Source organism: Apteryx mantelli, chromosome 9 (genome assembly GCF_036417845.1).
Source record: "Apteryx mantelli isolate bAptMan1 chromosome 9, bAptMan1.hap1, whole genome shotgun sequence".
In the NCBI taxonomy this organism is placed as follows: domain Eukaryota; kingdom Metazoa; phylum Chordata; class Aves; order Apterygiformes; family Apterygidae; genus Apteryx; species Apteryx mantelli.
Genome location: NC_089986.1, coordinates 2,109,099 through 2,121,219, shown reverse-complemented (window position 1 = coordinate 2,121,219; position 12,121 = coordinate 2,109,099). Strand labels below are relative to the sequence as shown.

General features: G+C 42.9%; 1 protein-coding gene across 1 annotated transcript in view; it reads right to left on the bottom strand.

Moving 5' to 3' along the window:
• Window positions 1-11,680, bottom strand: part of LEKR1 (leucine, glutamate and lysine rich 1) — a 68,595-nt gene extending 56,915 nt beyond the window's left edge. The window contains exon 1 of the mRNA XM_067302223.1: window positions 11,426-11,680. Coding sequence (XP_067158324.1) covers window positions 11,426-11,473 — 48 coding nt within the window. The 5' untranslated portion in view covers window positions 11,474-11,680. The remainder of the gene's footprint in view (window positions 1-11,425) is intronic.
• Window positions 11,681-12,121: the final 441 nt, after the last annotated feature.

The window sequence follows — 12,121 nt, the reverse complement described above, 5'->3', positions numbered from 1 at the left end:
CGTCTGCCCTCTGGCCCAAGCTGATCAGACAAAAGCCTACGCCAGTGACGGGGAGTTGCAGGACATGACAAAGGAGATGAGCTCAAACTCCATTTCTCCCTTTTTTTGCTCCTTTCATGACGCTATTTCAAGCGCACCTACACCAACATAATGTGCTGTGCCTTGTATTATAGGAACGACACCGAGTAGATAAACTAGCGAGACCTACCCGAGAAGGTGTGACACTTCAGCGTGGCACATGTAAGCACCTCCTTATCAGTGCAGATCTCAGACTGTGCCAGGTTCTTGAATCACAGCAGAAATACATTTGAGAGGAGATGGTTAGACTCAAGATTAGATTAGAGGCCAGTCACAATACAGCTAAAGAGACAAGCTCAAAGCAACAAATATAAGAAGTTTTGGGTAAGCTTGGAGACATGAAAGATGTAAAACAGGTGGCAGCTGAAAGAGTAGTTAATGTGTTTGTGTATCGAGCTTCAAACATGCTTTTGCCTTTCTTGCAATTATCAACAGTTTTAAGGATTTTAACAATGATTTATGAAAACCAAAAAGCTGCAAAACTGCAAACAGGTTAGGTTAAAGAATATATAAATATCTTGTGTTACAGAAAAAAAAAGTATTTTGAACCATTGGGATGATTTGAAAGAAATCATGCTTAGATGAAAGAGAACAGCGTTTCAAAAAATTATCAAATATTCATTATTTCATGATTCAATAACCTTCAGCACTTTAAATATAGCTTGATAAAAATGATATTTCAGGATGCCCTGGAACTACCAGGCCAAACTTTATTTTCCGATTTCTTAGTTTTGCCCCAATATAAAATAACCCTAGTTACAGTTGCTCTGAATGAACTGAAAATTCAAGTTTATTTTTCCTGGCAGTTACAAACTGTGCTTGGAAATATGAAACTGTTATTCAGAATAAATACCATAAAGTTCCAAAGCACTAAAATTACTATATTGAAAAAGGACAAAATGAGCTGTTATAAGGAGGGCAGGAGAGGGGCTCTTATCCCAATAAGAACATTGTGCTCTCTTGCAGCAACACTTCTGTCTTTCAAATAAACAGTCATAGAAATATCACTGGGTACCAGGAAAAAAAACAACCAAGGGTCTGAAATGAAAATGTTTTATGCAAGCACTAAAACCTTTTAACTTTCAAAATGCACTTAGCTCTTTCAATTTTGTCACTGAACTTAAAAATAAAATTGTAGAACAATAAATCATTTCCACCTGGACTTAATGGGAATGGTCCCATTCTCCTTCCCATCCACTCCCCTCAATATCCCTAGGAAACTAGTTCTATAAACTATTGCATAGTACATTACTTAAAACATTAACTATTCAAGAGCTGGTGTCCGAATCATCATGAGAAGGGAGGATTCATCAGTGAGATTGCAATTAATTTTGGAATGGATCCTGCTAATTTCTTTGCTTCCCCAACACTTTTAAAACTCACCTAACAGGATTGGCATCTTGAAAAGAAATTTTTTTCAAACAGAGAATGACATAAATAGTGTGAAAAACAACTATAGTTGCCTTTCTCAATTAAGTATATAACATTAAACCATTCTTGATATGGCTATGTTTGGTTTGATTTTTTTTTTTTTTAAACAAGACTGATAAGGTGACCTCAAGTTTTAAATTTGAATATAAGGAGAAATATATATACTTCTATCTTGGAAAAACTCCTCATTAGTTGTTACTGAAGTTGCAAACCTGAAAACACAGAATACTCTTCTGTGAAGGATTATAACGAACTATAAGAAAATGAAATCCAAACAGGCTGCAGATGTATTTGACATCTGATAAGGTATATCTGAATCAATCATCAAAAAAACATTCATTTTCAAAACTGAAATACTTCATGGTAGAAGGTCAAACACTTGAGCTGTTATTTACACAGTCCTTGTTTTGTAAATGTTATTTACAAAATTCTACTGATTTTGTTAAAAACTAGACAACAAGGTTTTTTCCACTAAAATGGGTTTCTGCTTTCCTGATTTGGGGTACAAGCAACACTGTTCTAACCTAAATGAGGAGGGTGCAGCAGCAGTGCCACACAGAAGAGGCAACTGGAGTCTGACGGCGTAAAGGAGGAGGGAAGGCGAGAGGTGCACTGGGGAGGACCAAGCTGAAAGTAAATAGCTTCAAAGAGCAAGGCCTGGACTGAGACGAATAAGGGACTCACTAATCTGAATTTTCATCCTAAATCCAAGATTGCTCTCTTATGTCCACAGTGACCAAATCATAGCTTTCGGAAAAATGAGACTTTCTCCATTATTTAATTTTCACTGCCACCACCAGAGTTCTCCCCACTGACACATGAAACATCCCCTGAAGTTTGTGAGCTGAGTGGACAAGTTCTCAGAAGTTGCTGTACTGCACACAGGCAGTTAGAGAGAAACGCAGTCAGGACGCACATGGATTCTCAGTTCCCTCAGCCACGATAAACACAAAGCCTTCCTATGGCTGCCCCAATTTAAAGGTCAGAGCCGGAAAGCATGTTACTAGATTGGAAGATTGCTTGCAAATTGAATGTTTGGGGGGTTTAAGCATTGCTTCTCCTGGAGACTGTGCTATGTATTACTTTATCTACGTGTGTCTTTCTCCATTGTCATCCTTCAATAATTTGTGAACCAGAATGTTTGGCCAGTTATAACCAAATCTGACAGTGAGGGCAGAAATATTTAACTTTCTGAAAGTGTTAGGTAACCAGGCAGGGAAAAAGGACTTCATAAGTCCCCTACTGAGGAAAACTTGGCAGTGTGAGCACAGTCCTTATTAAATATCAGGCAATCTATATAGGAGAGCGCCTTGTAAATGGTCTCTCCAGGAGAAAAGATACCATTAGAGCTTGCATCTTAGACACCAAATGATCAACCATTAGATGCAAATCTGTAGGAAACAAATTTTCATGAGTTCCTCTGCTTACAGAGCTACTTCTTATGGAACAGTATTATCACTGAATTACCTTAAGAGTACGTACTACAGACACAGTGATTCATGTTTTAGGTTTCCATATTTCATGGTTCACATTTGGTCAAAAGGCTGTTGACATCTTCTCAAAAGCAAAACAGGAAAAATTCATGGAAAAAACACAGTTTGGAAGGAATAGAAAGAGAAGAGATCAGAGTTGTAACTAGAAAGGGGCTGTGTATACCCTCAGAAATCAGAATAAGCAGTGAATAGAAAAAAAAATCAATTAGGAATTTAAAAAACAGACGGCATTTTAGCATTATATTTTTGGTCAGCCTAGACAAGGAAACTCGGGGCAAACAAGACATGAAAAGACTACATAAAGAGATACTAAAAAAAAATTGCTATTTGAGTTAGCACGACAGTACTGCATGCATGACAAGAACATAAACAGAAAAACAAAGACAAATTCACTGAGGACAAAGTGTTTAAGCTAGAAATATATTTGATCCATAAGGTTTTTAGCTACAATTCTGATATACATTACAGCAGATGCTAGCGAGGCAGGACACGAGCTATACTGGGAACAAATCATATCTAAAGGTAGTATTTCTAGCTATGACATTCCAGCAGCTGTTCCACTACAGCATCTGTGGGAGTAGTTTCAACTCAGAGCTGTGTTCGTTTTTGGAAGAACTAACATTATTCCATAGTTACATAGATTTCTTTAGCTACCAAGGGCAAGTGGAGAACTGAGCCAAGATGGATAGTCACTCGAATTACATCTGTCTGACTCAATACCGTAAGCATCTGCAAAGCATAAGGGAAAGGAAGACTTTGCCGGTCTGGCCCATTTTTAGCCTTTTGAATAACAAGCTTCTCTTCAAGCTCCTGAAATGACAAGATAGGAATTTATACCATTTCTACTTGACTGAATAACTGTAGGGAGCATAGACTTGGGCACTGCTACTCCTCCGATATTTCAGATTCCACTGGCAAAAATTATAACCTTACAAAATAAAGAGCTAAATTCTTGTTGAAAGAAGAGAAATCTACCTACTCACTTAGAAGTGCCTTGATGTTTCAATGTCCAGCATATGGATCACTGATACCAAAATTGTCAGTTATGAAAAGCTAATAAACAGACACCACTCTTAAAAGCCAGAACCTAAGTCCTCAGTTAATGAGATTCTTTAAAGCTTTGAATATGTTTCTAGTGCCAGTGAAATTAAACTTAGAGCCATGAGCACAGATGTGCCCCTTGCACGTTACTTTTACTGTGCAGGGAAGGGAGAGGTAGAGGGAACTGCAGCATTCACCATCCGTCTTGTATCACCCGGTGCTACTCAGACACACAGGACAGGGACAGCTCTCGCTCCCTCCCACCCCTGCTCTGCCAGGACTGCGTCTGCTTTAGGAAGGGCTGCCCAAACACCTAGAAACAGTATGTGTCCAAACCACACTTGTAGCAAAACAATACCTGAAACAGTACCCAACACCTAAAACCCACCAAAGTAAAACATCATTAAGCTGCAGCTGGGAGCTGTTAAATTATTTTTGTATACTGATTGTTTTATTCTATCTCCAACTTGATTCTACTTTATTATCTGACGCTTTCTTCTCCTTTCACCCCTTCTCCACGATATTACTGTCATTTCTCTCATGCTACTTTTCTCCCTCCTAACGAATTAGACTATCCCTATTTTACACACACACACAAAATTGTTACTTGAGCCACGTAATTCATATTCCAGGAAGAAAGTGGAGTATTCTGCTATACATGCAAAGCTGAAGAGTTTTTTGATGGAAATTGATCTAGTTCTGCATTCAAAGAAAAATTTTAGAAGAGTACCAGCATTTCTAAGGAAGCTTCACTTCTCTTTTTCCTTTCCAAGTTTATTGTGAGTCAATTCTTCAGTCAGCATCTAGTCAGAAAGTAACTAGCAGGTTGTCATGCTAAACCATGGTGCATACATAATTATTTGCTCAACTTCTATAAAATACGAATTGCAAAATAAAAATCACAGTACTTGCTTTGAATATACACACACACATACATATATATATGGTAGAAATAGGCTTGTAGTGAAAACAGAATGTCCCATTCTCGAAAGTTTAATTCAGAACATGCCCTGAAGTAATCAGTTTGTCACAACAGGAAATAATACTCCAATTTCAGTTAACTAACTTTTTCTGCCTGTAAGGCAGACAAATGAATCATAAAAGACCATGCTGCACTGCTAGTAACTGCACACACTAACACAAGCCCTGCAGACATCTAGCACGTGTCCAACATGCCACACGGACCTTACTGGCACTCATGAGCTCTTCCAGGATGTGTGATAGCGTACTGCAGTTCTCCAGTGCAAGACAGAGCTGAGAATTCCTGCAAACTGAACCACGGTGTATTGCAACAAAACGTGATGCCTGCACAGACAGAAGATAATTTCGCCCATCATTAACCCTATCTTTGTTTGCCTGACAATACTGAGTTTTGGCATCTGTAGGTGCAACCATTGGGAAAGTTCCTCCTAGCTACAAACCAACTGCTTGTGATGCAAAGAGATTGTTATCCCCGAAACCCTAACCATATACTTGGATGGTGGCTGCAGAGAGGATTCAGAAAAGCTCATGAATATGGTGAATACAGCCCTAGCTTTATGAGTATAACAAGAGATCAAAATGTTTTGCTGCCCTAGGTGACCACCAGTGACTCCAAAATTTTCACACAAAGAACTGGAGTAAGATTATCTGAGTTCAGAAAATCTGCTTTCACAAATCCCCTGACACCCCAATACACAGCGGTGACAAACTAGGCTACTGTTACTATCTGGAAACAGATTATCCCAAACCTACTACAGGTCAATGGCTAACCAGTTTGGCACTGAGAGCTATCCACTTCTAAGCTGTAAAATGTGGGCTCACACCAAAAATAACCAGAAATTTTCTAACATTTCCAAAGCTCATTGCAGCCACTGAGGATATTCACATAGCCAGAGCTCAACAAAAGCAAAATGTTAAAAATCCTATAGCTAAGTTCTGAAAATCTCAGTGAAAACAGGAGCAACCCATGAACACTGTCTCGAGAAACATTCATAAGGTACAAGACAGTAAGACTGAGATCTCCTGCCATTCTGCATGCAAATGCTAAAGTGCTCATCTGGAGGCCATGCATGGAAATACTGCTGCTTCTAAATTTGGATCAACATCAGTATTGGAAATATTACGTGTTGTGCTACCTTTCACATCTACAAAACTAGCCTGGGCGCCAGACATGGCGGATTCGTAGAAATTCACACAACTAGAATTTGCCTATTTAAGAAAAATAATCCCAGGGTCAAAGGAGGGAAGAAAAATTAAAGATACCATAATGTGCTCACATCTATAGCACACGTCGCAAATCTAATGAGTAACCATTTGCCACACCAGTACGTGATGTTTTGCGGATAGTGAAATACCATGGAACATTCTGTACTGATGTATAACAGAGCTTCAAAGTTCCTGTTCTGCTTATTTTTTTAAGCTCCTACGGTAAGAGAACTACTAATTTGTATAGGGTATCTTGTGCCCAATTAATTTTATGACTTGTGTTAAGCAAGGGTTATTTATTTGCCAAATAAAATATAAAATTAAATATAACGCTTTGTTATATAGACAGCTTACAGTTTTCACCTTGTGCTGTCTTCCGAATGTTAAGCAATAGAGAGCTATGCACTAACAGGTCTCACTCTTACAAAAGACGAATTCCCAACAGTTACTTTCTGATGGGGAGAATGTTTGCAGTGACGACAGAAGTCTTATTTGGCAAAAACACTCCAGTGGTTCTTCAGCAAAAGGGATATGAGGATGATGCAGGACTCGGAACATCCCATTCTTGTGACAGTGGCATGGTGGGAGGCTGGAAGACCAGGGATGAATGCAGTTCTTGTGCCCTACTAGGCATTTACAGGATTTACATTGTGTAAAGTGTGTATAATTGGGCCTGAACAGAAAACTGCCCAATATTCTGGCCCAGCACCGAGTCACAGATGCACACAGTGTTCCCCCACGCTCAGTTTTGTTCAGTAACGGTCTGACCGGCTGCTCTGCCAGACCTGGATTTTGCTCCTTTCTAAGCCACTGGAACCCTGTCTGTGATCCTCTCTGTTCTGTTGTTCCCAGGTGATGGGCAATATACTAATACTACAGTAGTACTGTGATTCTCAAGACAGGTATATACCAAAACTATAAGGCACAATCATACTTAGTATTAAACTAATTTTGTGTCCTGGTCAGCTGTCCTCTAGGCCTGCCCTGTCCCCGTGCCTTTGTCTCTTTTTTGTCTCTCTCTCCAGAGCTGGTGCAGTGCACCGGCACTGTCTGTGTTTCAGCCAGGGGAAAGTGGAAGATTTGGAGAGAAGGTGGATCCAACACCCCCTCTTTATTTTTTCCCCTTATACCTCAAACTGGCAGTACTCCTCCTTCTATCCAAAGTGCCTGGACAAGCAGAGATGCCATATATGTAGGGTCAGGGCATTCCAGGTGGGGGACAGATGAAGAAGGTGGTTCCAGTACTAGTATAAACAGAATAAAGTCACATCAGAAAAAGTCCTGGCTTTCGGCAGGATTAAACTAGTAGAAGACCTTTGTACCCACTCATAAGCTATAAATTCTTAGTTATCCCTTGCCCAAAACACTACTGCTTGAGTTGGTGATATCATACTTTTTGGTATGAGTATGAAGACAGACTCAAGTGGTATCACCATCATCATGGCTCACATTCCTCCCTTCCCTGCAGTAGCTCCCTGAACTCTGCACCTCTCTTTTGCATCGCTGATGATGGCAGCTACAGGGCACTTTGTTTTTGCCCTTAGGCATTCTGTGTGTGCACAGGCTCCCAAGCAGGATGACTAGCTTTTCATGAAGCACCTGTAATGAAAGCAAGCTCATAAAAAATAAAAATAAAAAGAGAGAGAGAGACTTCCCACTATATCCCTTCAACAAGGCTATAGACGATAAACAGGATGACACACCAACACTCTCTCATTTGTGAGCTTATGGATCTAGAGATCTAAGTGGAAAAGTCTGCAAGGAAACCAAGATCACATAACAATTGTCTTCTTTTCTCTTGAGGGAGTGGAAAAAAAAGGCAGAAAGTGAATTCCCAAACAATATACATCCATAATGCTGGAGGAAAGGAAATACTAACTTATTTTTTTACAGTCTTGGGTTCTCTGATACTTCTCAGACTGAATTTGATGACAGAAACTTTAAGACATGTCATTACAGAAAAAGAGTAGGCGTTACAAACCAGTGATCTCTGCAAAGTTCATTCTACAGTCCTGTAACAATATGCTTATGAGAAAGCGCAGGGCAGACCAACCAGTTTATCCAATCAACTGATACACCTGCTATCTAGCACACCAAATCTGCAAGCATCACCTCCCGAAGAATATAACTGTCCCTAAAATAAGGTTAAGAGCTACAGAATTCTCTCCCCAAAAACTGTCACAGAAGAGACCATAAACTATGGCTTGGACTTTGCCATTAACTGACTTGGCTATTTCCTGCCCCAGAAGTTACCAGTTCTCCTGTGTGAGCTGCCAAAACAGCAGCAGCTGTTCCCCATAATCTCCACCAACACCACCCCAGCACAGAGCTTCCTTTGAAATCTCCAGGGAAAACTTACTCCTGCCGACTACTAACACTGACAAACATTGCTCAGTGAGGTGATCAAGCTGTTAATAGCCAAAGTCACAATTCTATTTTTTATTTTCTAAAAACAAACTATGATTTAGATCTTCATTAATAATTAGTTCCTCTGTAAATACCAAAATATATATATATATTTTATATATATATATATATATATATATAAAAACTTGAATAACTGACTTGTGGATGTTTACCTGCTTTCCTCTATTTAGCATCCCTCTGGCAACATGTATTGTGTGAAAGAGGTATGACAGAAGCAGAAGGAATCAAAGAGAAAGATAAAAAGAAAAGTGGGCCGTGTAAAATTCTTATATGACTTTCTTTCTAAGCCAAAATTGAGCAGATCCTGAGGAATCTAAACCCCTCCCCATCTATAAATTCATTGACAAAATACCAAGAAACCTCTTTCCCTTTGCATTAAGGCTTCCCTTAAGATGTAGTAAACACAGTGGGCAACACCTGCCTGGCCCAGGCTGCCAATGGTTAACTTGAGTCAACTTCTGCCATGACATCTGTGCCTCCAGCGCTAGACAGAAAGCCCTGTTACAGACTCTGACAGCAGAACAGTCTGTAGAATAGGCTGTTCCAGGTCTGATGCAAGACGCTCCCCTCCCTTTCCCTCTCCTTCTCTGTAAACAACCTCCAGAAGAGTGCTGTTCTGGAGGCAGTGCTCTCACCGCTCAAAGCACTGATAAGCAGCTTGTGAAGCTCCACCTGGTAAGAGCATGAAAGAGTGGAATGATTAGGGCTCCGGTCTGCACCCTTCGCTTTGAGACAGCTGCTTGGTAAGTTCTCGACAGCACAACCCAGTCTCCTGAGCGCGCAGCGGAGCAAGCCAACTCAAAATGGCACCTAGCAGTGAGCATTCTTGGTTCTGCGGCTGAAATCACGATGCTTCAAGTACTCCCTCTGGACACACATGTTGTTCTGGCCAGCTAGCTGCATGTTGAAGCATGTGCTCAGCTTGGCAGAGCTATCTACAGCTGGCACAAGTTCTGCTTATGTTAAGAGCAATTTGAAAGAAAGATGCCAAAAGAGAAGCAAAAAAATAAAAATAAAAAGAAATCTAAGAAGCAGAAAATGTGAAGGGAATAAGAAAAACTGTACTTAAAAGGTAGAAGATAGAAAGGTAGAAGACCGAAAATTGTGAGAGTGACTTGTATTCAAGCACTATCCTTTTTAAACTATGCTGCAACTACACTGCAAGTCAGCTGAGTGAAGAGACAAGCAGCAGCAAAGGAAATGTGAAACCAGGAGTCTTAACGGATCGTGAAATCTTGGCCTGTTGTTGCCTTAGAACTCAGGTATGGGATCTTACACTGACAAGACAGACTTGACAAGAACGTAAGACTATACGTACACATACCTCGAAGCGCTGGTGTACCTTCTGCATACAGATCTTTTTGTCAAAGATACATCACAGGGCTGAAATAGAACTCAGGAGATTGCCTGCTCCATCCCTCCACTCTGGAACAGGTTTGCTTTACCTGTCCCCCACGGTACCACTGTAAGCATTTTACAACCTCCCTAGGTGACCCACTGCGGTGCTCGATTACCCTGACGCATAGAGCTTTCCAACATTCAAACAAAGCAAGTCCACTGAGGTTAGAATAAGATTAATTTGCAGTTGGAGACAGAGGACAACCGCTGCCTTCTCACATGTTAATGAAAATATTGAGCAGTACTAGATCCAGAACAATTCCCCGATGTATCTCATCTAACGCGGACCCTTCATATGACAGCAAACTTCTATGACTATTCTTTGGATTTTATCCTTTAAACAACATGACTAGACCATCTCTCCTCATCTACCTGTGAAAATGTAATCTGAAACTGTACCAGAGATCTTACTGAAGACAAGGTACTATATTTCCTTATATTCATCAACTCACTTATAAAAGAATTTGGAACAATTTTATTTTGGCACAAGTGGTTTTCTTGAGAAACTTATATTGAATTTTGTTAACCACATTATCCTGTTGATGCTTGCAAACTAGTTTATAAACAAACATATCTGGTATCCTTCCTGCCTTCAAAACCACAGCTGAGTGTCTAAACGTTTCCCAGGTTCTCCCCCATCCACTTCTTTAAGAGCAAGTACTCCATTCCCCTTTCCTTTGGCTACCTTGCCCATCCCTGAATTCTCAGAAATCATCATTGATGGTTCTGAAATTATTTCAACAGCTTCCTTGAGTATTCCAGGGAGAACTTCTCTAGGCTCTGTTAGCCGGAATGTATAAGACTTTTCAATTACTTCTTGATTATCAAAAGTGCACCAGAAAATGAGGACAGCTGGGTGTTTTATAGCCAAGGGAAAAATTTCACGGCGTAACTCATGTTCCACTTGTGTGCATCAACAAGCACCCATATAAACAGGATCACTGTTACTTTGGTAATAATCTACCTTCCAAACCAAAAAAAAAAAGCAGCATCTTAGACAAAGAGAAGATAGAAGAAAACACGAGGTGGAATGTTCTGTTCCTGTTTGCATTGGCAGCCAGCTGCAAAAGCGACGACACGCTTAGGCGCTGCAGTCGTTCCAGGCTTACGACAGCGAAGCACGTCGCGCAGCATCAAGCCCCAAATCCACCCAGCAATGACAGTACCGCTATAGAACGGCCGCGTTCCCGTATGGCGTTTCCACAGCATCCGCGAATAGCGACGAAGCCCAGGAACGCATCTGAGCTAAAGCCGCAACCGAGGCGCCCTAGGTGAAACGTTACCCCGCCTCCACTCAAGGCCGGCGAAGCACCCGCCCGCTGCCGCACTCCCCGGCCTCCGCACGCCTCACAGCCGCCGCGGCTTCGCACCTGTCGGATCGCCTCGGGCAAGGCGTGGACGGGAACGTGCCGCTCCATGGCCTCCCGCCGCGGGGCCGGGCCCGGGCCTGGGGCCGCCGTGAGGCGCTCGGGGAAAAGGCACCGGCCAAGGGGGGCGGGGGAGGGGGGGGGATGATTCACGTGTCCTCTCCGGCTTCAGCCCCGCCGGGGCGCTCCTAGCTTCGCCCACCTGCGAGGACGCGAGGGCACAGCTGCCACCGGCACCCGGCGCGGCGGAGAGGCGCGAGGGGGGGGTGGCGGCGCCGCCATTTCCTCGCCGCCGCCTCCCCGCCGCTGCGGCGGCCCCAACGGCTTCTCCCGTCACCGCGGCAACGGCGCGCGCACGCGTCACGTGGCCGGCGCCGCGCGCGCCCCCGCCGCGGGGGGGGGAAGGGAGGAGGGGCGGCAGCGCCTGCCCGGTTTCACGGAAAAACCCTTAATTTCGCTCGCGCCGTCCCCGGCGCCTTGCGTGCCGAGCGGCCGGCGCGGCGGCCCCGCTAATCCCCGCGCTGGCAGCGGCCGAGCCGCTTCTCGCCCTCGCCGGGGCAGGCACGCGAGCGAGGCCGCCGCACCGCGCCGGGCCGGTGGGGGCGAGCGGCGGCAGCGGCACCGCCGCCGGCCCGGCCCGCTCTGCTCCGCTCCGCACGGCACGGTGTGCGTGCCTGCGTGTGAAAGTTCAAAGCGCCT